At 47.3% G+C, this 25,111-nt stretch overlaps 2 protein-coding genes across 2 annotated transcripts; both read right to left on the bottom strand.

Moving 5' to 3' along the window:
• Nucleotides 1-904: 904 nt before the first annotated feature.
• CUZD1 (CUB and zona pellucida like domains 1) lies at nucleotides 905-11,323 on the bottom strand. Its single transcript, XM_037496944.1, has 9 exons — nucleotides 11,242-11,323; nucleotides 8,665-8,815; nucleotides 7,338-7,552; nucleotides 6,812-6,962; nucleotides 6,239-6,456; nucleotides 5,623-5,795; nucleotides 3,652-4,043; nucleotides 2,650-2,918; nucleotides 905-1,164 (listed from the first exon to the last, which is right to left on the bottom strand). The coding sequence occupies exons 1-9, from the start codon at nucleotides 11,321-11,323 to the stop codon at nucleotides 905-907; spliced, it is 1,911 nt and encodes a 636-aa protein (XP_037352841.1).
• Nucleotides 11,324-15,386: 4,063 nt separating this feature from the next.
• FAM24B (family with sequence similarity 24 member B) lies at nucleotides 15,387-17,434 on the bottom strand. Its single transcript, XM_037498040.1, has 3 exons — nucleotides 17,199-17,434; nucleotides 16,536-16,656; nucleotides 15,387-15,543 (listed from the first exon to the last, which is right to left on the bottom strand). Exons 1-3 carry the CDS (start codon nucleotides 17,278-17,280, stop codon nucleotides 15,465-15,467), a joined length of 282 nt encoding a protein of 93 aa, XP_037353937.1. The 5' UTR covers nucleotides 17,281-17,434; the 3' UTR covers nucleotides 15,387-15,464.
• Nucleotides 17,435-25,111: the final 7,677 nt, after the last annotated feature.

The raw sequence follows: 25,111 nt of genomic DNA, 5'->3' as shown, positions 1-25,111 counted from the left end.
CGAGCCGTCCCTCCCACCAACATACTGTCTACCCGATCCACCTGTCAGATTCACCTCAACTGGGGGAATGGAGACTACCTGTGGCCATACAGGAAAGTGGTTGCCTGTTTGGATGCATATAAGGACTGGAAACCAGGTGTGTCCTTAGGTGATGAGGCAGAGTTGCTTTGTTCATCAGAAATAAGGCATTAGATGTGATGTGTGCCAAGTGTGAGATGAGCTAACATGGAGGTGTTTAATGATCTCTGTTCAGCCACAGTAGATAGGAAAATGTAAGTCAGAACTGGTTACTCCTTCACAGGACTATTACTTTGAACTTGGTGTTTGATAGTAAATGAAAGAACTGCTGTTTGATCCCATTAACCCAGAAACATATATATTTTTTTTTTCTTGGGGGGGACCCTCGCCGGAGGCCGGGGAATGAACGGGTGCTGCAGAGGCTGCGGGCCAGCCTTGCAGCCCAGCGCTCAACCGCTGCGCCACCAGGGGAGGCCCAGAAACGTCTCCTTTTATCATCAAGTTTTTCTTTCCAAAGCCCTCTAAGTCTGTCAGTACTGAGACTGCACAAAACAGGGAGGCATCTAAATAAAGGTCACCCTTCTCTGGATCACACTTGAGTTTCTGAATTTATAACTATTTGTGTGTTTCCAAAGGTACCACATTAGCATCATCTAGTGCTGAAGACTACTTAAGTAAAAAGAAACGTTTTCTTTTCACTTAATGTTTACTTAAAGTGGTTGATGTTCATGAGAAAGGGCGTGTTGGATTCACTTATACTTGGGCGGCTGGAGCTCTTTAATGTGAGCTGACTCATCCCATGCTTGTTCATCAGTCATCCTGCCAGGAAGCACACTCTGAGCACAGCGACAGGAGGACCTGGCTGCCACCTGCAGCCCTTCCTCATTTATTCATCACAAAGTGAGCCAGGAGGTAGCAACTGTGTTTTTGGCAACCAGGAGGAGCGTGTCTCGCTTGAGGCTGAACCGCTCAGCTCGCAGTCCTGCAGTTTCTGGTACTTGTGGTCTGTTCTCCGAGCCATGACATGCCTCACCGTGAGTGCAGCCACAATCATGGCGTTCAGAGCCAGCACCGTGAATGACAACAGGTACAGGGGCTTGACAGGCTGGTCCTGAGCTTCGGCTGCCTGGTTGCGATACTGTGGTTCTGGAACTGGAAACAAGGTCAAAATCATTTATAGGTACTACTTGGCATTACAGAATGCTCATGAATTTATTTTTCTACAAAACCTATAAATCTCTTGCATGACTTATTGCATAATAGATAAGGTCAACACAACATACAGCAGCAGTTTCCAGATATTTGAATGAGCTTATATTTATGTTTCATTTCAAAGACAAGATGTCCTAACACTTATTTGTCTAAGTGGTTAACTCAATTTGGTTCCCTGGCATAAGGTAAAAAAATGAAAATGTTGGTTCATTTGTTTATGGTCACTGTTTCCCATAGTTATAAAGATATGCTTCATTGATAGGGAAAAAATCAGTGTCTTCTCTTGAAAGAGGAAAAGGATATTTTCTAATATGATATTTGTGTAATGTTCATTTGTATATTTTCAACTAATTTCAAACTTAAATCCACAGACACATCATGCAAGTCTTCATAGTGAATGTGTTTATAAAATCACCAAATTTAATTTTTGATTGTTTGTGTTCTTTGTTTTGCCATAGTAACATTTTGCTTCAAGTCAAAATCATATCCCTTCAAAGCCCATGAAAATGATATTAAAGACAGAGATCATGGGTTCTGTTATGTCAGGATATTCTCACGTAACATGAATTCTTACAAACAGCTTTTACTTAATTGCAATTTTTCCTAAGCCAGGCAACTCTGAGTTCCCCTTGAGGGTTTACCTTTGACTTTCCCAGGCAACAAGGCAGAGCTGGGGTTTCAACCCCTTAAGAAGAAGCAGGGCTGCCTTGCAAGTGCGACATCTTCTCTACTTAAAGAAACAACTTTCCAAATAGGTGACTGTGTGGGACGCTGACTCATGGTGTTATACCCCTTTAGGAGTTAAAATACATTGTTTTGGATTCAGTTAGCTGCTATGGTGTCTGTAATCAGGAATCAGGAAACTAAGGGAACTGAGGATGTTACATTTATACTCAAAAGCCACATGAATAATGGCAAACAATCATTGTATAACATGCTTCTACCACACGTGATTTACATATTACCTACTCACGGAAATAAAAATGTATCTTGTGTGCCTGAGACGCTTATTTTTTTTAAAGATTGATTTATTTATGCTTACAAGAACTGGGGTGAAAAGCAGAGGTGTGGGGTGTGAGAGGACTCACCAGAGAAAGGGAGGAGCAGAACAGGTGGATCAACTGATATACACGGCTGAGGGGAGCAGCGGGGAGACAGGAGAGGTTTGCTGTGCCATGTGGGTAGCTCCCTGGCAGGGATCGAACTTGTGCTGTAGTGGCTGGTGATAGTGTGATAGCTCTGTCTTTAACCCCTGTGCCACCAGGGAGGCCCCAAGACTCTTAACTTATTTAGGGATTTTTAAAACCCCAAATAAAATAAATAAAATTGAATCTCTAAACTCAATGTGCTTGATAAGGAATACTTTTGAGTGGTATTTTATGAATCACGAGGAATTTTTAGATCAAGTTTTTTTCTTACCGAAACTTCCACCTGCACTTGGATCCCTTTTCACACGAATGGGTCCTATGATGGAATCGGACTTCCATTTGTAGGAAGAAATGTCTCTTTTCCTTCTGGAGACACAGCCTTGGTTGCAGCGAGACTGCTGGTCGCCACTGTCACAGATGAAGACCCTGCACCGCAGATACACAGAGCCCAGATTTCTCAAGAACTTAAAGGCACTAAACTGGAATCTTCCATTGTGTCCAGATAAGGGATACACCTTACAAGTCTCATCTTGAGTACATCTGGAACAGAAATTATGGCACATGCATAAAATGTACAGAAGTTCAGTCCCTTCAATATAGAAAAGCAGTGACACAAAGTTTTCTTTCAACTAATTTGCGGATCCAAAAATCTGCCTAGAAAGATGTCTTTAGCTCAGACTACCATGAGCTAGGGTGATGGGTCGAATTCCTGAGTAAGCTAATAAAGTCCCTTCCAGCTCAAAAAGTTTGAGTCTATGTGAATTCATCAGAAAATCAATGCCAACCTACTAGAACTTGAACACCTTGCTTTACATACTTGTCATGGATGTGTCTAAATGACTGATATAGTTAAAATCCATCAGCTTTTAGGGAAAAAAGGAAAACTATGCTTTCAAAATAGACCTTTCCTTTTAGAAAAAAATCACATATACTAATTATGTTCTGTAGGTGGAGCATAACTTCTGGGTTTTTGTAGAAAATAATGGACATGAAAAAGGAGAAACACAAAGCCATCTTGACAAAAAAGAAATGTGTGACCAGCTTGAATTTTATGCACTTAAAATTCTAGTGCATATGGACTATGGCTGGAGAACTGTTTCAATTTAAATTACTTGTAACAAGTACTCAGTAACTGTTTTGTAAAATGATTTAAATATATTGATCACATTTTATAGTAGTACTAGAAAAATTATACATATGAATTACATCTACATACACACAAAATATTACTTTATTAAAGTCATAATTCTCTCAAAAGGCTATTAGTACCTACCCACTCTTGATCAGGTCGTAGGTTGGAGATACAAAGTCAGGTGTGGGAGAGGTGGTGCAGGTGTCAAGAAACACCACCAAATTGGGGTCGGAGCTGTGTAGACTGACTTGAACAAAAAGAGTTTGGTTCAAATTCACATAGTAAGGTGACTCCAGTAAAGGCTTTTCAAATGAATCGGACTCAAAAAGACTCATGTTTGTGTTGTATTTGCCCAGTGCATTTTCATTTTGGATTATGTCGTCCTCTGTTAAATACATCATCTCCACGGTAGAATTATGTTCCATTTCACACTTGACAATAATCTGGAGATGCTTCCGACGGGTGATGACTTCAGAAATTGGAGATGCAGAAAATGTGATGATGTTGGTGTAAGTAATTGAATGATCTTCTACCTGCAGAAAAAGATGAAAGGCAAATGTTACATTTTAAGTCCAGGAATATTTCAAAGCATAGATGTGAATGACATTTGCATGTAGAGGCACAATTTCTTTAAGTCACAAGATAACAGTTTTCATGTCAATACTAAAATCCTTAAATGTGTGTTATTTAAAAAAACATTCTGGCATAGGAAGAAAAAGTGTCAGCTGACAGAGACAGTTTACATTAGAAAGACTTGACAGTAGACGGGGCAGAATTGTTTTCAGTTATATTACAAACACTGTGAATGCAAATTTCCAGTCCTATAGACTTTGGGTCCAATAATAATATATTTTCTTCTGTTAAGTAGCACTAAGTTCCTGCAACAAACTGGGGAGCTTCCAAAGTGGATACAGATAGCCTGGGACAGTTCTCTCCAGGCTGCCTGCCCTAGAAATTCACAGTGGAATAGCGCCTATGTTCATTTTTTTAAAAATTATTTATTTCTGTCCTTATCAATTCCTGTACAGTAATCTTCATTCTTTTCAATTAAGTTGTTGTCTACTATGCTGACTAAACATTTAGCATATAGGGACCCTACAAGGTTGGGAATTTTTGAGATCTACTAGAAAATGTTGAATAAGTCACAATAATGTTTTCTTATTTTATATTTTTTATATCATTTTTGTACAACGTATCCATTTTCATCTTGGTTATAGTCCCCAAACAATTCCCACCCCCCCTTGTTTTGATCCTACTCTCTTCTCCCCCCCTGTAGTGTATCTCTGGTTTATAGTTGCCTGTTTTTTGTTGTTGTTGTTATTGTTTTTAAAAATTTATTTATTTTTATACAAGAGCTGGGGTACAGGCCAGAGGTACAGGAGGATGAGAGGATTCATCAGAGACAGAGCGGGGAACAGAACAGGCAGATCTACTGAAATGCACTGCTGAGGGGAGCAGCGGCAAGACAGGAGAGGTCTGCTGCGCCATGTGGGAATTTCCCTGGCCAGCTGGGAATCGAATCCACACTGCAGAGGCTGCGGACAGCTTCACAGTGCTGCGCTCAATAAGCTGTGCCACCAGGAAGGCCCTATAGTTGCCTGTTTATTTCGATTTTTACTTTTTTATAATTAGTCTTTTTCCTGATCCCTTATTTGGGTCTTCTAAATTCCTGCTATGAGTGAGACCATCCAGTATTTTTCTTTTTCTTTCTGGCTTATTTCATGAGCATGAGCCCTTGTTTTTGCCCTCTGTCTTTACAGGGGCAAAAGAAGAGCAGCTAGAAAACAGCTAGGAAAGGAATACAGCTGGGTTTTTACCAAAATCACTTTCTGCACAAGTATTACTGGTTAGTCATTAACCCCTACAGCCTATACGCCTTCAAACACTCTCCAGTGAGTTCTCAGAGTTCTTTACCATTTAAGAAAGATAACCACCATCCAGTTACCCTGAAAACAGGTGCTGTGATTGGTGTGTGTGGGTCAGGAGTATGTGCACATACATGTCCACACTCGCTTACCATGTACTCGGCCACTAGGATCTGGAGTTGTTTGTTAAAGCAAATGTCACGCTCTACAGCATTTGACAAATCCCAGCGACTCGTGTTCACGTTACCTTTTTTATTGTGCCACATTCGTCAAGAGAGAAAGAAAATTCCACAACATTAGTTACTTTGGGTTTGCAAGTTGGGTCTTTCAGTTGTAAGCTATAGTCACCAGATTTGAACAACTCCAGGAAGGATTTATTTATGATCACTCGCATCTTGTCAGAAGAGCAAGTTAAAGATGCTGTGGGAAAAGAAAAAGAAAACAGGATGATGGTGTTTATGTTAACTGGGAACTGTGGATCCTGAAAAGCTGTGTGTGGGGGGCATGTAAACCACACAAGAACTGAGACCCACTTTGCCCTGAGCCCCATCAGAGCCCTTGACCAGTTGATCGCCTCTTACAACGTTCACCGTGACCTTGTCTGCAGCTAGAATGTCAGCCTAAGCTGTGTCTCTGCCCGAAGCGTGAAGGGAGGCAGCCCCCAATTTCTGCAGCAAACTTTTTCAGGTTAATAAAACCCTTGATTTCCTCTGGCATGGAGCAATGCCACTGATTCTCAGCTTTCAGATGATGGGTATGTGCCAAAGGCTCCTGGCAGGCTCCCAAGAGGAGGCCAACGTTAAGAAGCAGCCCCCACTCACAGCACCCCCAGAGCGCCCCGGGGACCCAGGCTCCACACTTACTGTTGTTGACATTCTCCGCGTACAGCGACGAGTAGGAGGCGGAGAAGCCCCGGTAGGAGTTGGCGTAGTCTGTGGACAGCACGACGGTCAGCAAGTTCGATGAGGACTCGAAGGCGGGCGCGGTTAGGCCGCACACCTTCCCCATCAGGCCTGAGGTGGTGGAGGGACCATCGTAAACAGCCACAAAGTCGAACCTGCAGTCCTTGTCCATTTCCAGTCTGGAAAAGTAGGGCCACCGGTGGAAAATCCCTAAACCAAGTCAGTTCCATTTTCTGCCATCCCAGCAACCCAGCCTTAAATGATGAAGCTTTTCTTTACTTTGGGCTCTCAGGTTTATGATCAAGACAGCCTGTGTCTTCATCAGTCCCTGACGCAACCTCAGAATCTTTGCAACACTAGGCGGCTTAGTTCACAGCCATGGTATTGGGAAGTGGTTTCCTTTCTACCTCTATGCTTTGAAAAGTGCCATCTGTTCACATGGCAAAGAGGGTCTTGTGCTCATTTCTCTTCCCTGGGCCCCCCAGGGGAGTGCACTGCATTTGCCCCCCCAGAGAGGCGGACTCCCATACTTACAAAATATCCTTGAAGTCTAATTTTATCTTGTAGCCTTTCTCCACCTCTATGTGCCACACGCAATAGGCCAGCTCAGGGTGTGACTTCGGGTAATAGGGGCTGGTAAAGGAACCTTCCATGCCGTCCAGGTAGCCGCCGCAGTTTGGAATAGCTGAGAGGGTCGGGAGGGGGACCGAGAATGTAAATCGGGATACAGACTTTCCAAAATTTCTGGGCTGTGCCTGGAGCTTAATCTCCCAAATGTATTCCACCCTGCTTCTTTGCACCAACAGCAGCATCTTTATTGCTGGACTTTGTGCCCAGTGCTGCAGGCAAGGCGCAGTCCTGACTCCCCTCACCCCCCCCCCCAGGACTCAGCATCGCCGTAGGGGCCCTGGTCTCGGCTCCCGGCCCCGCAGCTGCCGCCCGTGCGCTGGCATCAGAGGACCCCGCTCTGCTGGACGGGTCTGAAGAGACAGACTCCGCACAGGGCCCGGGCCAGGCGAGTGTGACCTTCTGTGCAAAGGACGTAGAAGTGGGAACATACAGGATTCGGGAGAGAAGAAATAGTAGAAGACAAAGGCGGTCCTCGGAACCCTGGCAGAGTCCGTGAGGATTTGGAAGGTCAGCGAGTTGGAAGACGACTCAAAGACAGGAACGTAGTCGGTCTGACTGCACACCCGCCCCAGCAGAGCCGACTGGGTGGAGTTTCCATCAAAAACTTGGATGTTTTCTCTTTCACAGCTTGCGTCTGGGTCGAGCCTGTGAGGAGAAGACGCCTGCAGCCGGGGACCCGACCCCAGCCCAGGGCGGGAGTGGGTGGGGTGGGGGTGTCGCGACTCAGGGACCAGCCTCCCTTGGGCACCCAGGAGCTCATCTGCCTTCACCCGACAGACCAACACCCTCCACACCATGCTCCGCCGTCACCTGAGCGACCCCAGCTGAGCAGCTCTGTCTCACGTCAGAGACATGACTCCAGGGCTCTTTGCTTCTCCCGGTTTCCACCTGTCCTGTTCCCCAGGCCCGTGTGGATTCTGGGGTACAACCTTCCGGTACACATTTTGCCCCCTCTGACCTCTGAAATGACCACCCCTCAAGGAAAAGGAAACATGGCATCTTCCTGGCTGCCCCTTCCTTTCCTCACATCATCACAGCTCCTTCTCCGGAGGCGCTAGAGAGCTGCCCTGGGCCCCCCCTCCCGCACCCCACACTGCGCAGGGGGCCCAGGACTACCACCCATTCTGGCAGGGTCTCCCCAAATGCCTCAGAAGACATATTTCCAAGATGAACTAGGGGAGAAAACACAAGGGTGGACAAATCTGGATCCTCCCTCCACCTGTTATCTGCTGTGTAAATTTGGAGATGTGGGTTGGCCTTTCTAGGTCTCAGCTTTCTGGTTTGTAATGTGGAGCCATCGCACCTGCTTCCTCAGAGGGCGTGAGAGCTGTAATACGCTGAACACGAAGAAGCAGCGCCAGCCCGCCGGCCCCCAGGAGGCGCCCACAAACGTCAGCCATGACTATGCCCTCCCCTGGCTCTTCCCAGGCTGCTGTTCTCTCTTCTCCTCTCTTCCTGCCCAAGAGAGTCCCCCTTCTCTTGCTTCTTTGAGGGGATGAGGGCAAGTCTGCTCTAACCTCCGCGGCAGAGGGCGGGTGCTCAGCACATGGCTCCTGACCAGCACCTGCCACCGCATCCCCTGGGAACTCGCTCCCCGGGCAAACGCCCAGAACCCACCTCCCCGTGGGAATCCGAAATTGCGCGGGTCGGGTTCAGCAGTTGGGCTTTTGAGAAACCCGCCAGGTTCTCTTTTGACAGCACCTCCCTCACATGAAGGAGTTCAACCAGCCTCGCCAGGAACTCGGGCCTTTACTTACTGGAAGTAGGAGAAGATGATTCTGATGCTCTTGTTTTCGGGTCTTTCTACAGCCCAGGTGCAGTCCTCACTGGGTTTGAGTTGCAGGAGCAGGGCTTTGTGGGCCTCAGACTGGCTGGCGCCCCCCAGACTGGCTGTGCATTTGGATCTGTCTGACAGAGACCACAGGTGGTATCGAGGCATCAGCTGTCCCTCTGCCCCTGGGCCCCCAGCCCTGCACGTCCAGGGCAGGACTCTCCCTCCCACATGTACTGTCTGGACAGTTGTTGTGACAGTCCTTAGGTCACCCCAAAGCAAGCTGGCCATGACCGATTTCATCTCTTAGGGCCCTTTCTTGGGGAGAAAGTATTTATGACTTCTCTGCAAATGGTGCATAAAAGAATACAGACTAAAATAGGACCTGAAGAAAGACAGTTATGGAAAGGGGTTTTAGATTTAGAATATGTAAAGACCTCATACAATCCAATAATTAAAATACAAGTTCATCCAATTAAAAGTGGGCAAAGGGCCAACATAGATAGTTCACCAAAGTCATCAATGACCAATGAACACATGTTGGGAGACTCGCCATCAGAGAATGCAAGTCAGAGCCAGGTCGAGAGCTCACCTCCCACGGGCAGGCTGGTAAGCCAGCAACGGAAAATAGCAAGAATGGCCGAGGGTGGGGAGAAGTTGGCACTTGTCAACACTGCTCTCGGGGATCAGAAACAGGGGAGCTACTGGGAAAACAGTCTAGCAGCTCCCCCAATGATCAAACAGTTACCCTCCCCAGCAACCCTCCCCACCCCCCGGGCACGTCTCCAAAGGAAATGAAACAGGTGTCCACACAAAAATGTTCACAGAGAACGTTTACAGGAGCACTAGTGAAAATAACAAGATGTTCATCAGCTCTTGAATCGATAAATAAAACAGGCTCTCCGTGCCATGGAATGTGACTTGGCAGCAAAAAGGAGGCCACATGCCTCACAACCCACGGCTAAGCCGAGCACGGGTGCGGCTTGGCTTCCTTGACCAGAAATGTCAGGTGGCCATGTCTATAGACAGAAAGCAGACACGTGGCAGACATGGGGCGCTGGGGAAATGGAGAGCTGCCAGAGTCTCTCTTGGGGTGATGAAATGTTCTCAGGTTGGAGAGTGGTGATGGCTGCGCAAGCACTAAAGGGTACATTTATGTGGTATGTGAACACCATCCCAGTAAAGTTGTCATTAAAGAGAAGAGGAGGGCCTCCCCTGGTGGCGCAGCGGTTGAGCGCTGGGCTATGAAGCTGCCGCAGCCTCTGCAGCGCCGGTTCGATCCCCGGCTGCTCCCCGGCCACCAGAGGAGGGTCCCACAAGGCGCGCAGACCTCTCCTGCCGCCCGCTGCTCCCCTCAGCAGTGTACTTCGGTCCTTCTGCCTGCTCTGCTCCCTGCTCTGGCTCTGGTGAATTCTCTCACCCTCCCGCGCTTCTGACTGTACCCAGTGCTTGTGTAAATAAATAAATAAATCATTAAAAAAAAATAAAGAGAAGAGGAGGAGGGGAAGGTGGAGGGCAGAGCGGAGGAGGAGGAGAGGAGCCACGGTAATTGAATGTGAATAAAAAATCAAATACTTTGCAATGGAATCTAAGAATTTGTTAAAAAACACTTAGAAACAAGTTTTTTATTTCCTTTTTTGTCTGTGACTGATCAGTTATGTCCTTATACTACAGCCTTTTATTTTTTCCTTAACATAGTTATTAATAATGTGCTTATTGGTTTTATATATATATATATATATATATATATATCTCAGAAAGACAACTAAAGAAAAAAAAAAATAACCCTACCACACCTAGAAGCAATTATTAAAAACTTCTTATAAATACCTCCGGATCCCAAGCTTGCCGCTTCTCTTCCAGATATTTTTAATGCTCAAGTGTCCTTAGTTTAAATACGAACACCATGATATATACAAATTTCCAGTATTTTTTTTTCTTTTTAAGTAGATCCTAGGCACCTACTCTGACTTTTAAGAAGTTGCCAAAGAGGGCCTCCCCAGTGGCGCAGCGGGTTGAGCATAGCGCTGTGAAACTGTCTGCAGCCTCTGCAGCATGGGTTCAATTCCTGGCCGGCCAAGTAGATTCCCACATGGCGTGGCAGACCTCTCCTGTCTCGCCCGCTGCTCCCCTCAGCAGTGTATTTCAGTCCGTCTGCCTGTTCTGCTCCCCGCTCTGTCCCTGGTGAATCCTCTCACCCTCCCACTCCTCTGGCCTGTATCCCAGCTATTGCATAAATAAAAATAAATAAATCTTTAAAAAAAAAAAAGTTGCCAAAGAGCCTTGCCATATAGGATAAATGATGGAAATTTTCATTGCTTGTTATGTCACTGCCCAGTAGGAACATTTTTGTTCACCTTTAAGATTACTCCTAAATATTAATTTTTAGTAGTGAAATTACCTGCTAAAATTCTTGTCCTTTGATATTTTCATGCAGATTGCCATGTGGGTCCGAAAAAAATGTAGTATTTATTCAAAATCCTATCAAGAGTATAACCACAAGTATTCTCTGCGGGGGCAGGTCTCTCTATTTTGATGGAAAACACTGGTCCAGTTTTCTTACCTTCAGATCCAGTCAAATGCAGCTGTGCCAAGCCTGACACAATTAAAAGGGCCAAAGGGACGAGCCTCCTTGCAGCCTCCATCTTTGAGGGAACGGGCAGCCTTCAGCGTGAGCAGCCATTTATATTCTCTGTGTTCTATAACGGCATGTCTGCTTTCATAAGCTCCCTGGCAACCCCAGGGAAATGTATCAGGTTAAGCCCCAAAACGAGTAGATGCAGGTGAGAATACAGCAGCTGTGTGCTGGTTTATTATCAACCTCCAAGAATAAGTGTTTCCACTCGCCAGCTCGTTCCGGAAGGCTCGCAGACAGTACACCGCTGAGCCTCTCGGGACTCTCCAACAATAAAGGTTTCCACTCGCCAGCTCATTTCGAAAGTCTCATAGACAGTACCCCACTGAGGCTCTCGGGGACCCTCCAACACGGGGCAGACAGGATCTGAGCCCTGCCTGGAGGCCTGGCTCGGAGTTGCAACTTTGACCTGTGGTTTGCCCCAGTCACAAAGGGGTTAGCATTACCACGGACATTTGAAGCCTTCACTGCTCTTCTCCTCCCAAAGTGAAAGCATGTGGGGGCCCAAAGGTCCAGCTGGGTAAGATGGGTGGTGTGGCCCCTAGGCCAGCTCTGGGTCCAGCTGGGTGACTCAGAGGCCTGCCAGGGTGTTGCCCATGAGAAGGAGGGAGCGGTAGCACAGGACAGGGGAGAAAAAGAAAGGGCAGGTCCAGATACAGCTTCCAGGGATTTCTGACTGGTTATGTCCAGAAAGCCTGAAGCAGCTGAAGCAAATCCTGCTATCCAAGGCGAGGCCAGCGCTTCCATAGCAAGGCCAGCCCCTGTGGCACGGGAGCTGTGCTCATGAGCGTGTAGACGTGGGGATGCCCGCTTTTCATTCATTCACTCGTGCATTCATTCAGCAAATACTCATTAACTACTATTCTAGGACCTGAGGATACAGAATGAATCTTGAGAAGCAATGGTCCCTGCCCTCGGGAAACTTATTTGTTCTAAGTGGGGGGAATAGACAAAAAAAAATTATGAACTATGAATAGATGGGACAGAGTATCTTGAGGGGAGGGAGATGCAAAATTAGGATGGGGCAAAGGGCATCTTGAGATGGAACTTGAGCAGACTTAGAAAGAGGCATTTATTGGTGACCTGGGCCTGGGAATGTGTTTTAGGCAAAAGAAGGGGCAAGTGCAAAGGCCCTGAAGCGGGAACCAGTTGGCTATGTCTGCAGAGTAGGGGAAAGTAGGCTAGTGTGTGTGTGAGACTCAAGGGGAGGTGGGAGGCAAGGATGAAAGGGAAAAGCAGGTAATGGGCCTGGAGGTCAAATGAGGAGTTTGGATTTTATTTTAAATTCAATTGGAACTGTTTGAGCAGAAAATGGTAACTAATTTTTCAGAACTAATTTTTCAGAACTAATTTTTCCTAGCAGCTCTGTGGAGGTAAAAGTAGGCATGGATCAGATCTTCTGGGTTGAAACCTTTCCTGGTTGCCTCAACCCTTCTATGTTGTTCTGTCCTGCAGCCCAGGAGCCCTCTTTGGGCTCTAGACAGTGGGGTTCCCTGGAGTACCCAGGCCCGGACAGGACCAGCGGGTAGACTTCTGGTTGGGATCCTAGACCAAGTGCTGCAGCAGCTAGGCCAGTACCCGGGACCCGGGGAGCTGTGGTCATGAGGAGCCAGGACACTCTCCGAGGTGACTGCACAGCTCTGCTTGGTTCCTGTCCCTGGGAGACGTCTTCTAGGGAAGCAGGAAGTTTCCCAATCCTGCTGCTTGGGGGAGTCTGATGCTTAGTTTCTGTTCCTTTCCAAAGCCTGCTGCTTGGGGGAGTCTACCACTTAGATGCTGCTGCTTGCTGGAGTGGAGAAGTTGCTGGGTATACTGCACTGCTTGTTCGCAGTGGTAGCCATGGCAACCTTGACTCCCTGCCCCCCAAATAAAGAATGCTTATGCTGTGATGGATGGGGTAGCAAGTTTCCTCACACAAACTGTATAAAACCCTGCCATTTTTACTCGTGGGTGCTCAGCCCTTTGGGGAGCGATCCCACTGAGCCCACCAGTGAGATAATTAAATCTCTCTCTCCACCTCTCTGAGTGCCACCTGATTTCTCGGGGAAATTGCCGTAACACTAGTGCTGGCCATGAGCCAGGTATGACAGCAAGTAGGGAAGGTGGCGGGGGGAAGGCAGGGAGGGCCTCCTTATGTAGGGGGACCCTCTGATTACTAAGGACTGCTCCTCCTTGGCTGTATCCACAGTCTCGCCCTTTCCGAATTTCTAGCAGCACTTCTCGGACACCGCTCCTGAGCGTGAGAGAATCATGGTCACCCCTGGGGATTAGAGGTCAGGAGAGTGTGTGGTTCAGGCCACTGGGAATTTACCAAGACAGCGTGGGGGGTCGGGGGTTGGCATACCTCATTTTTTAATCCTCACAGTCACCTATGCAAACCCTCTATTTACATCAAGGTGACTGAGGTTCAAAGAAGTTAAGGAACTTCCCCAGCCACCTCGGGGACCAGCGATGCGGGAGTCAGGGGTATTCCCAGTGAGCCACCAGCCTGAGCAGGGCCTCAGGGATGCTGGGCATGTGACACCCACCGGAGAAAAATGGGACATGCCCAGGAACTGTGACGACCAGGCTGGAAGCAGGAGATGCCAGGAGAGGAGAGTGTCTCCCAGAGCCCCAGAGGGACAGGCTGCTTCCGCCGGGCAGACTCAGGGGGGATGTCCTCTTAAAACTCATACTGTGGCTGGGGCGCGCACCATCCCGGGAACCTCTTAATAATTCCCCTGGCCAAAATGGGAACAGCGCCAAAATCCCCACTCCATCTGGCAAATATCACTGTCCCTAAAGTGCTGAATGTTCCCGTCAGCTGCAAGGACTGAAACTCAGCTGTGGGGTGGCCTCTTCCCTTCAAGGGCTTAGTTCTGTCACTGTTCATGCCACTGCCAGCCTAGAGACCGTAGCTGCTTCCTTTGGTATTCCTGTCATCTTTTCTCATCTCTTTGACTAGATAACACCTGTTTCTTGTTAATTCTTTACATAAAATATAAAAATCACAAAGCAAGGGTTATGGAAATGAGACAAAGGACAAATTGGGGGTCTGGTGGGGAGCTGTGATTTGAAAGGGCTTCCAAAAGTTTCAGTGGCCAGAGCTAGGACAGGTGGAAGCTGATGAGCAGAAGTGTCAAGGAGGCATCGTGCTGCCTGTGACTGAGATGAAGGCAGTGTGGGCTTGGAGGCTCAGATGGAGGATGCTGGCAACAGTTAAATTCACTGACAGCTAAATCAGCAAACATTTGTGTTAAAAAGATCCAAGGAGGGGGCCTCCCCGGTGGCGCAGCGGTTGAGCGCTGGGTTGCAAAGCTGCCCGCGGCCTCTGCAGCACCGGTTCGATCCCCGGCTGCTCCCCGGCCACCGGAGGAGGGTCCCACATGGCGCGCAGACCTCTCCTGCCGCCCACTGCTCCCCTCAGCAGTGTGCTTCGGTCCCCCTGCCTGCTCTGCTACCCTCTCTGGCTCTGGTGAATTCTCTCACCCTCGTGCGCTTCTGACTGTACCCAGTGCTTGTATAAAGAAATAAAAAATAATAATAATAAATCTTTAAAATAAATAAATAAAATTAAAAAAAAAAAAAAGATCCAAGGAGGAAAGCTGCTTCTGAAGATCTGGGCAGTGGCAGGAGGAGGAACCTCACATTTTCTAGATATCCCTTTCACACCACCAAGCTCAACCCCATGGGCAACTTATACCCAGAGGTGTCCCACTGGCTGTCCCCACTCTCTCTGGGATGAATACAGCGCCCCCTTCAGGACAATGTCCATAACCGACTGTGGGAGAGAGCAGGTGGGGAATGAAAGAAGCCCTCAGAGACAGAATTGCTAGAGAAACTAGCATGGACAGTTTAGCTGGGTCCAAAATTCGAAGCACTCTGAGATCAATAAATATTTTTCTTCTGGGATTGGAGATGTCTACCCTAACCTTCTTATAGTGCAGTATAGTATTACAAGCTAGTTACCCTAAATCCCATTGTGAGTATTACACAAATTTAAGTAATAACAAAACCACAAAAGGAGGCAGGAGGACTCTTTCCAAGATTGCATTTATTTAAAAGTACATAAATATATAGTACATAATATAAACACTAAAACTTGATTTGAATAATCAAACACCCTACTAAGAAAGAAATATTGCTGCTGAAGATATGTGTGTCCACCTTTGTCAGAGGCCCTCGTTCACGTCACACAGGCACGGTGGCAGGGTGTCAAAGTTGCCATACAAGTTACAATCGTCACAGCACCTGGGGTTAGGGTAAGACACAGTGTGATGGCTGTGACCCAGTGACCTTGTCCTGGGCCACGAAGCCTGGATTACTTAAGGTCAAACAGCCAGATAACTTTGGAGGTCTTAACAAAAGACAGAAATAACAGATGGTTTGAGAAGTTTTCCTCTCAGTCCATTTGCTCCCATTGGCCGGGGGATCTGGGAAGCTCAGGGCTGGAGCCCAGCAAACACGTGGCGCGGCCTGAGGTACAAGCTGTGTGCCTGCCCCATGTTCCTACCTAGTCCCTCCTCCTAGGATTGCTGGATGGGCCAGACCAGGTCACAGCAAAGGAGGGGCAGCGGGTCAGCCAGCTCAGCCCCGTGGGCCTGCCAGCTGCAGAGCACGCTGGGAGGGTGCCCCCATGGGACGTTCCCAGGTTCTGGGTTTGACCTCCCAGCTCATAGGCTTAGCTTCCTTGCAGTGGGAACTCCACTGCTCTGACCCTCCAGCTCTCCCCTATGGGAGAGAGTGCTCCTTCCCCCAATCTAATTTTCTTGTCTGGTCTACACCCCCTTGTCAGGTGTCCCTCAGCCCTTCACTCAGCTCAGCCTCCCCAGAGATCTTGAGGCCACCTTGCTGTCCCCAAGGCCCTGGACATGGAGGTGGGACACTCCGAGAGCTCCAGGCAGGAGGGGATAGACTCCGCCTGACCTTTGGGTGAATGTGAGGCAGGGACCTGTTCATGGAGCCCCCAAGTGTCCAGCCTGCAGGGCCTAGGACAGAGGAGGGCCCATCCCAGGCCCATTGGTGAGGTGAAGTGATGGCAGAGCCGCCAGCTGCGAACTCCTACCTGTGAGCTCACAGCCCCAGGCTGGGAGGGGAGAAGCCGGAGTCCACACTCACCTGCCTTTGCTTTTCCAACCCACCCGCCCGCCAATCTGGCCCAGCCAGGGGCAGCCACCCTGATCCAGCAGAGCACCCGGGTGTCCACTCAAGGGGGGCTAGTCCCTCTAAGCCACACTACTCACCTTAGTGCGTAGGATACTTTGCGGTAGAGACAGATGACAACACACATGAGTATGATCATGGTTACCAGGATACCACCAGCAATGCAGAACATGAGGATTGTTTTGACCTGCGAAGCAGTATCTGGGCAGAGGAGCGAGGGAGACAGTGAACACGGCCCCCTCACCCCCACAGCCACCTGGCAACCTCAGTGAGCTTCCTCTAGTGGAGGAAGAATGAACCCCAAACCACAGACTCATCTGCATGTACGACACGAGAGAGTCTGCCCAGAGGGGCCTAGGGTCTAAGTGGCCCAGAAACAGGAGATGGGGTGGTGGTCACCCATAACAAAAGGATAAACTGCAAAATTTAAAAAGAGGACAGAAGTGGGGTGACTCCATTTCACAAGCAGTAACGTGCAGCAGTAGATAACAGATGGACCTGTGCTTGGACTTACAAGCTCTTGTGTGTCACCCAAAACGTGTTCACTTTCAAAATTCAAGTTAACCCCTCTCTGGTATTAATTTAGGTCTTTATCTCTCCCTGACACTGTCTTTGTTCCTGCTAAATACTAAATCCTTCCAGAAAATCCAATTTGTCTGGGATCTATCACTTGTTTAAATCCCTGAAACTGCAGAAAATTGAGCCAGGAAAGAAAAAATAATCAAAGCGCCAAAGGATCTTACCAGGTTCTGCATCCTGAATGCTAGATGAAAGCTGAAAGTGAAAAATAATTACAATTAAAATAAACTTCAGGGAAGAGAACATCCTATCGGGAATTTCTCAAACCTTTAATTTGAGAAAGAAAACTCTAAGAAATGAAAAGTTTAAAGAGCTGTCTTTGAGAAGTGCAGTCTCTGCCAGAGCTAGCAGAATGGACAGCCGCTGGCCAGTGCGAGCTTCTGTGTCTGCCAGGCCCCAGGCTGTGTGACATCAACTGTCTGGCCCCCCAGCCCTTCCATGGAGTTCCGAATTCCGTTCCCTGTTCTCATGTGCTTAGCACTAATGGAAATGAGTGTCCACTACTGTTTTAAGTCATTTCACCTCAGTCTCACCTTTTCAGGTTCTGTTTCCTTCAGAGAACTAAGGTTTGACTATTAATTAAAGGCAAATTTGGGATTTCAATAAGATAACAGGAATGTGGGGAGTTAATACATAATAATACTCATATCATCTAAAAGTTCAATTATAGAAGACCGAAATAATATGCTGTTGCCACCATTTAACAGGATTCAAATATAGTTCATTGACTATAGAATGTCACATTAAAATATAATAGTGTGGACTATTGTAAGAGTGAGGAGTGACCTCCAAGGCAAGAGGGAGCACCCCAGGCTTGCTGGACTGAGAAGGTGGAGCTCTTGAGACTCCACCCCTTGATGTCAACTCCATGGAAGGAGGTGGAGCTTTCTCAGGACTTTACTCCATCTGAGCAAGTTTGTTTTCACTCCCCTGGGAGCACCCCCAACCCCCCAGTCACAGGGGGAGCAGGAGGGGTTATGGGAAGGCCACAAAAGAAAGCCTTCCTACAACTTCTAGAATGCCAGTTTGGTGATATTAACCTCCAGCACAGCTTTCCATACATGGAAGAGTGTCCAGTTTCCCTCCTTGGTCGTGACCTCTTAAGGAAACTTAATGATTAGTTTCTCACCCTAAGACCAGAGGCCACACACTTAAAAGTACCCCCAGAACATGCCTTATGATTCCAGATGGCACTCGGGATGCCCCACCGGGAGGTGAAGTGGAAATCTGTGAAAGGGTAAGTAAAGTGGGCTCTGGAATATGCCAAAAAATGCAGATCTAGTAAGAATGGATGTGCTGGAAGGTAGCAGAGCCTAAGGAGAAAGCAATAGCTAAAAGAGGAAGCCTTTTGGGGAACCAGCTAATTTCTTAATCTGTCCTCATTGGGCCCAGCTGCTGCCCCTACAACACTGATTTTTCCGGTAAAGAAACCACACACAGATTTTTTTCTTTTCTTCTCTCAATTTCTTTTGGTTTTGCTCTCTTTTCATTTCCTTCCTCCAGCTTTCAGTGTGTTTAACTGGCTCTTTCTCTAGTTTAAGTTGGTAGTAGCAGGGCGTAGCCTAGACCCCTGATCATGTACTTGTTTGTCCCACTACATCAAATTTCTATCACCGTGCCAGGGCAAAGTGCTTCTTTACACAGCTGCTTCTGATCTGCTCCTGATTCTCAACTTCAGGGAAATCTTGTCTACATAGTGGGTAGCCCTGCTGTTGCCCTGGCGAGCGGAGTGTTGGCCAGCATTGTGACAGGGTCTTCCTAAGAGAGAGCCCCCTCCTGAGTGTCCCTAGGGGTCTCCCCTTGAGCCATCACACTCAAGGAACAAAGACCTTGATGAATAATAATGTGCCCTGAGATTTCCATTTCTTGATCACATTGTCTGTAAAACCAAACCTAAAGACACCCACTGTCGTTTTTTGTATTTTTCAGTGTCCCAGTCCAAGCAGATGTTTAGCACAGGGAAAGGTTTTGTCTTATTGGGAGTCATGTTTTTCCTTTTTTGAACAATAGCGCTGAAAAGATTTATTTGAAACTTAGTTCATCGATGCTTTTGCCAGTTCATTTCAGGCCTCTGGTACAGAGGCTGGCAGACAATAGCCCACCAACCACATAGTGACTGATAATCGACTGATGGCTGCCTGTCTGACACTGGCTCTTACATATTTCATCCCCTCAGAGATTCTGTGAGGTTCTATTTGCACTTTCATGTAGTTCAAAATATTCTTTTTCAAGACTTCTTTCAATCACATGTTATTTAGAAGTGTTGCTTGATTTCCAAATACATTAGCATTTTTCCGATATCTAGTAGTTGTTTCTACCTTAATCTCATTGTGCCTGAGAGCATTCTTTGTGTATCTTACAAGAAATTTTGTTATGTGTGTTTTAGGCCCAAATAAGCTGTCAAATAAACATGGTAAATGTTCCATGTATTTTGAAAGGAATGTACAGTCTGCTATTACTGGATAATATGATCTATAAATACTACATCCAGTTCAATTCAGCTATACCTTTCTTTACCTGCTACATCAGCCAACTGCCAGAAGAAGAGTCTTTAACTCTCCAAGTATAATAGTGAGTCTGTCTGCCCCTGCACCAGAGTGGATTTTCTCCACTTTTTGCTGTAAATATCTGATGGGGCTCCTACAAGTAAAACTCACAAAAATGGGGGCCTCCTGAGTGTCCCCAGAAGTCTCTCAAAGCCAGTCCACATACGGTCTCCAGCAATTCATCAATGGTCATTTAAGTATTCCTGCCAGTTACTGCTCCAGAGAATTCTGTTGATGGTAAGTTGATCTCAGCTGTGATCTTCTGTATTCACCTCACTCTGCAGTTTCCAGGGTGACTTGTTCAGCCAAGTCTTCAAATGTTAATATGGAATTTCATTAATTTCAAATGTGAAGGATTTCAGTTTCCTCAGTTTTTTTCTTGTTGTAAGGACAGTTGTGATAAATTCCAAGCTCATCCATGTCAGAACTGAAACCAGAAGTGTGTGTATTTTCTTTAAGGCTACGATTATAAAACCACGTAAACAAAGCTCTTTGGACTGTTCAACATTACATGAGTATTAAGGGGTCTGGAATATATACTATGACACACTAGAATTCCCACTATAAATCCTATGTTAATAATAAACTGCTCTCCATATAGGCAAGCAAATATTGACATTGTGATATTGTTGAAAGGTTTCCTTATTTCAAGTGGAAGAAATCACATTTGTGATTCAGGACAAGAGTAATTTATAGCACCTTAAAACGGAGACACCACAACCACCCTGGCTTTGAAAAACACTGTAAGTTTGAATTTAATTTATCCTTTTTCCCCTATTACCTACTGATAAAGTTCTCAAACAGCCTCTGTTACCATCCTTATTAATTACACTCAGCAAACCTGTCCTCAGCACCGCTATCAAATGTTTGGATCTGTTTGATGTTTGATAGAAACATACCTATCAGATATGCTTCTTAATTTCCAGGCACACAGATGGTAGAGAACACAAATATGAAAATTATTTTATAAAGGCCCAAACACAAGAGACCTAGAGTACTCTGGGAAGATGGGGTTAAATCAGGCTTTTTTCTGTCTCCCCACCGCTGGCCTCTATGGCTGGCACCTGCAGCCTTGCACGCCTCCTAGGTTGCTCACACGCACGGACGCCAGGCTGAGACCCGGGGATGCAGGCATGGGCACCTATGCTTATGGACACCTGTGTCGGAGAGCACAGGGCACCTGCACGTGTTGAGTGTGGACATCTGGGCCTGGAGGGAGGATAAAAGGGGCTCCTCGGCTCTGGTGCATTTGCTTTGGCGTCACTCTGAGGCTGGGGGCCAGCTAGCTTGCTCTCAGCCTGCTTGTCTGCCCCCAATTCAGCTTTAAGGGTTGAAAGCTCAGGCTCCTCTCCTTGCAGACAAGGATGGGGAGCTTTAAACAGATTTGGGGGGATTGAAGAAGATGGGGGAAATTGAAGAAGTTGCCTGGGGAGGGGTTGAAAAAGTTGGGGGGAATTGAAGTTGCCTGGGGGGCGTTGAAGTTGCAGGGAGGAATTGAAGTTGCTTGGGGAGGGGGTTGAAGAAGTTGCCTGGGGGGTTAAAGAAGTTGAGGGGAGGAATTGAAGTTGCCTGGGGGGATTGAAGTTGCCTCAGGGAAACAGCCCCAGAGGAGTCATTTTTGGGGAGCTGTTGGGCTCGGAGAGCGGGGTCCTTGGGTTAACTCTGGGAAGTTTCACCAGAACTCCCTTTTCAGTGGCACTGATGAGTTTCTCCAGGAGACAGACGTTAGTAGATGTATCCAAAAAGGCAGGTTTATTATAAAAGGGAGAGAAGAATAAAGGACACTTGCACAGACACAGGTGGGCCGAAAGGGCTGCTCCCAAAGGGGGCAGGTCTGCTAAGAGGCCTGTGCGGCCACAGGCGGGTGCTTGGGAGGAGAGCAGCCTCTGGTATGGGAGGCCAGTGAAGTGAGCACAGGCAGGCAGGGGCTGCTGCCCTGCAAAGGGAGAGAGTTGCCACTACAAAAGGAAACGGTCCAGGGAAAAGAAGCACCTGCATAGTCACAAGCCATTGGAAGGATGGCTGCTCCCTGCCAGTGCAGAAAATGCACCGATGTAGTCTTTTAGAGAAGGGCTCATTCCTTTGTGGTTTTTCTTGATTTCGGGAAAAAACTATAGAATTTAGAAAGGACCAGAGATTCTACAATAGCCCTCAGTCTCCATGTCCTCATCTCCAGTCTGCACCCGGGACTAACAGCAGTCTGACCTGATGCTTGCTTGGGTCTGCACCCCAGAGCCTAAGGATTTTTTTCATTCCTATAGCTGATTTAATGATCATGTCAGTTGCTTTTACCCCCACTTATAACTCTTGGCATGGCGTGAGCCAGGTTTCTGGTCTTGCGGTTCCTCCTTTCCAAGCTTTTTTTCTCTTAACCTCCATCACCAGGACCTCTGGCACATAAGAGAACCAACGAAATGTTACTGAACCCATAAAACCCACCTGTGGCCATTAAAGATGAATGCAGTCTAAAGGAATACAAGGACTAATTAGACCTGACACTTTAGATAGCAGCTAGCACAGACCTGTGGCCTAAATCTTCAGAGAGCTTGCAAACTCAGTATAAGAGCCAAAACCCCTCTCAGACGCGACACTTTTTCTTCTAATCCCTGCTCCTCTGCAGTAACTCAAACCTACCTTTTCTACTTTCATACTGTCTAGTGAATCCTTTCACCCTCATAACCTGGTGACCCTTCATGGCTGTTCCACCTACTTCGCAGGTGATGAAAATGAAGGCTAACAACCAATAAACTTAAGTGTTCAGATGTGTCTAGAAATTTAGTGCTTGAAAACAGGCAGAGATGGAGGAAAAATAGGATTAATTTCTTGAAAATAAAGACAGGATGATTTGCTGGAGCTATGGAATGAAAGAGTAGTCCAGTTTTCTGGCATGTGACCTGTTAAATAAGGAAGTCAATATTCCATCCATAACGCTGTGATTCATTAAATGGCAGACTGGTATTTCTGAAGAGCCTATTTTGCTTTGGACTGTCCTCTTAGGACCCAAGAGGCAGCAGGATATATAGGACAGAAGTACTGCTGTAGATGACTAGAGTAAGTCTTGAGCACTCATTCTGGCACTTGTTAAAAACAGCCTTTATAACTACGGACTTTATATATTCTGTACTTACCAGATAATTGGTAGGGCTTCTTTTTCAATATTGCTAAGTCCATCTAATATAGGCCCTGGATAAGGCATTACCTACACATACATTGCATTTTTTTAGCACTCTGCCTGTTATTCCACAGGTAAAGAGGGGCAAACCAGGCATTGTTTTTGTTAGGTACATAGCCTAATACAAGTCAAATAAAAACTTAAGAGTATTTTGCACTGAAACAGAACAGGAAATAATGACGACAGACTTAATGTGGGGCAGAGAAAGTCTTTTTTTCCTAAAGAGAATACCACACATTCAAACAATGCTGATTTTCCAATTTTATTGCAATCGAATTTGCAGTTCTTTCAAAATGTAAGATACAAAAAGGGGCCAGGGAGCATCCTTTGCCTTCTTATCACTTGGGTATCTAAAAAGTTTCATTTGATGGAGAATCAGGATTGAAAAAAAACAAAGAAGATACCACAAAATCAGAAACCTGGCTCACACAATGCCAAGAGCTGGAGGGTGGGGGTAGAAGGATTAACACAGCCATTAACCCAGTTATAGGACTTAAGATCCTCAGGCGCCAATGCCCAGATCACAAAGCACAAGGCTACAGCAGGTAGCAGATGCTGTAGGGGGTGTCAGGAGCACAGATACAGAGATGGAGGGTGTAGGGCCAGGATGGGCACAGAGCAGGTTTCTTTATGATTTGAGCAGACTGGGTGTAGTGGCAGGAATGGGCACAGTGCAGGTTTTCTATGACCCGAGCAGATGGGGTAAGGAGAAGTCCTGGAGCCCTCGGTGGCTTTTGCAGGCTTTCATTGGGATTTACCAGGTACACAGCAGTCAGGGGCGCTGGGGAGCCGGCAAGCCTCCCAGTCCCCAGCAAGTCTTCACACTTTCTGGGATCTCCATGTTTTCTTGTGGCCTCTGCTTCTCTGCTCTACTTGTGGTTCTGCTGGCGTAGCCATGACACTGCCCTTGTAAGCCCAGCCCCTCAGCACAGGTGTATCCCATCTACGCATGCCCACACCCCACTCCAGGTGGCCGCCACCAGGCCTGCATTCAGGACCACAGGGATCCATCAATCCTAATGGCAGGAGGGCAGAAAAGCCTGGTACCTTTCACCTTACCCTACAGAGGGCCATTGTAGAAATCTGGCCCGTTTCAAATTCTACATAGTTTATTCAAAGTCAACAACAGACAAACCACTCCATGAAGGAGGGAGCCCCTCCCAAAGAGAAGACTATCAGCGCAGTCTCTGCACTGGCAGCTGTCCCTCTGCCCGCCTGCGCCTCTGCAGGTGCTGCTTTTCACCAAGTCTGTCCCTCCGCAGGGCAGCAGCCTCCCTGCTTGCCTGTGACATGTTCCCTGCAGGTGGGGCGTCTCTTCACTGACCCTTCCTCAGCAGAGGCTTCTCTCAAAGCTGCCCCATGTTCCATGCAGCTCTCTCATCAAACCTGTTCCTTTCGGGGCAGCCCTTTCTGCCCGTTTGTCTATGCACGTGCCCTTTATTCTTCTCCCCTTTATAATAAACCTGCCCCTTGGATACAAAGAACATCTCAGTGCTGCGGAGGAACTCGCCTGGGAAACTTGCCCGGGCTGGTGAAAGGGGAGCTCTGCTGAACCCTTCCCAGAGTGACCCCAACGACTACTCTCCGCACCCAACAACCCCAAAAACATTGTTAGGGGAAAAGTGTAACAGGGTGGTCCCCAGGAAAGGGGGAGGTTCCCTGCCCCACCCAAGGGAGGGTGGAGCTGAGCAGGAAGAGGAGAAGCTGGAGAAGAGACTGAGGAAGGAAGCAGGATGGAGCCAGAAGGAGACCTGGAGGAGGCACATGGAGCCTAGAGACACGTGAAGAAACTGTGCTTGTCTTTTGGTCGTGGACTGGGTGACACAGATGTGGGTGAGACCCGTGGGGAGGTGACAATGGCAGCTTTTATCTTGATGTTGATTTTGCTCTTTTCCTTCCGGACTTGTCCGGTTGTTTGTGACCCTTCTCTGTGGGTCCCCACTGGAAGATGCTTTAGACTTTTAGCAGGCTTTGGGGCTTTGCTCTGCGCCATTCCCATATGGATGGACTTTTACCCACGAGGGGATGGGTAACTTTGGGTGCTTCATCTAGAAACTAGATTATTTGCCTTACCTGTGTTGTTTCCTAGTTTAATTAAAGTTCCTTCCCATTAGAGTCTCATATGTTTTGTGTTGATGCGGCGGATGGCAGAACCCATTTAGTATAGGCAGGTTTGCGGGGTTTGGGCTGCCCCTCTCCCTGTCCTATAACAAAAGGATGTCCTGAGTTAATGCCCTGTAACAGCATCCCATTCACTGCTCCCCTTTTCCAGCTCGAGCTCAGTCCTTCAGGCCCCAGCTCATTTATACTGAAGCAGAGACCAAGGCCTCGTTCCACGAGCTCTGCCCAGGACGCGGGG

This window comes from Talpa occidentalis, unplaced genomic scaffold, assembly GCF_014898055.3.
Source record: "Talpa occidentalis isolate TD23 unplaced genomic scaffold, MPIMG_talOcc4v2.1 talOcc4.8, whole genome shotgun sequence".
NCBI lineage: Eukaryota > Metazoa > Chordata > Mammalia > Eulipotyphla > Talpidae > Talpa > Talpa occidentalis.
The sequence above is the reverse complement of the archived record's forward strand: the minus strand, read 5'-3'. Positions and strand labels throughout refer to the sequence as shown.

What these genes read in the sequence shown, in the direction of transcription:
- FAM24B (XM_037498040.1), bottom strand. Translation starts at nt 17,280, where the DNA reads ATGTTCTCTTCCCTGAAGTTTATTTTAATTGTAATTATTTTTCACTTT. An exon ending in CATTCAGGATGCAGAACCTG is followed by an intron (nt 16,657 to 17,198) that starts GTAAGATCCTTT and finishes TCCTCTGCCCAG; the next exon opens with ATACTGCTTCGCAGGTCAAA. An exon ending in AAAGTATCCTACGCACTAAG is followed by an intron (nt 15,544 to 16,535) that starts GTGAGTAGTGTG and finishes CCCTAACCCCAG; the next exon opens with GTGCTGTGACGATTGTAACT.
- CUZD1 (XM_037496944.1), bottom strand. Translation starts at nt 11,323, where the DNA reads ATGGAGGCTGCAAGGAGGCTCGTCCCTTTGGCCCTTTTAATTGTGTCA. An exon ending in TTTCTTCTCTCCCGAATCCT is followed by an intron (nt 6,963 to 7,337) that starts GTATGTTCCCAC and finishes CGACCCTCTCAG; the next exon opens with CTATTCCAAACTGCGGCGGC. An exon ending in CGCGGAGAATGTCAACAACA is followed by an intron (nt 5,796 to 6,238) that starts GTAAGTGTGGAG and finishes CTTTTCCCACAG; the next exon opens with CATCTTTAACTTGCTCTTCT.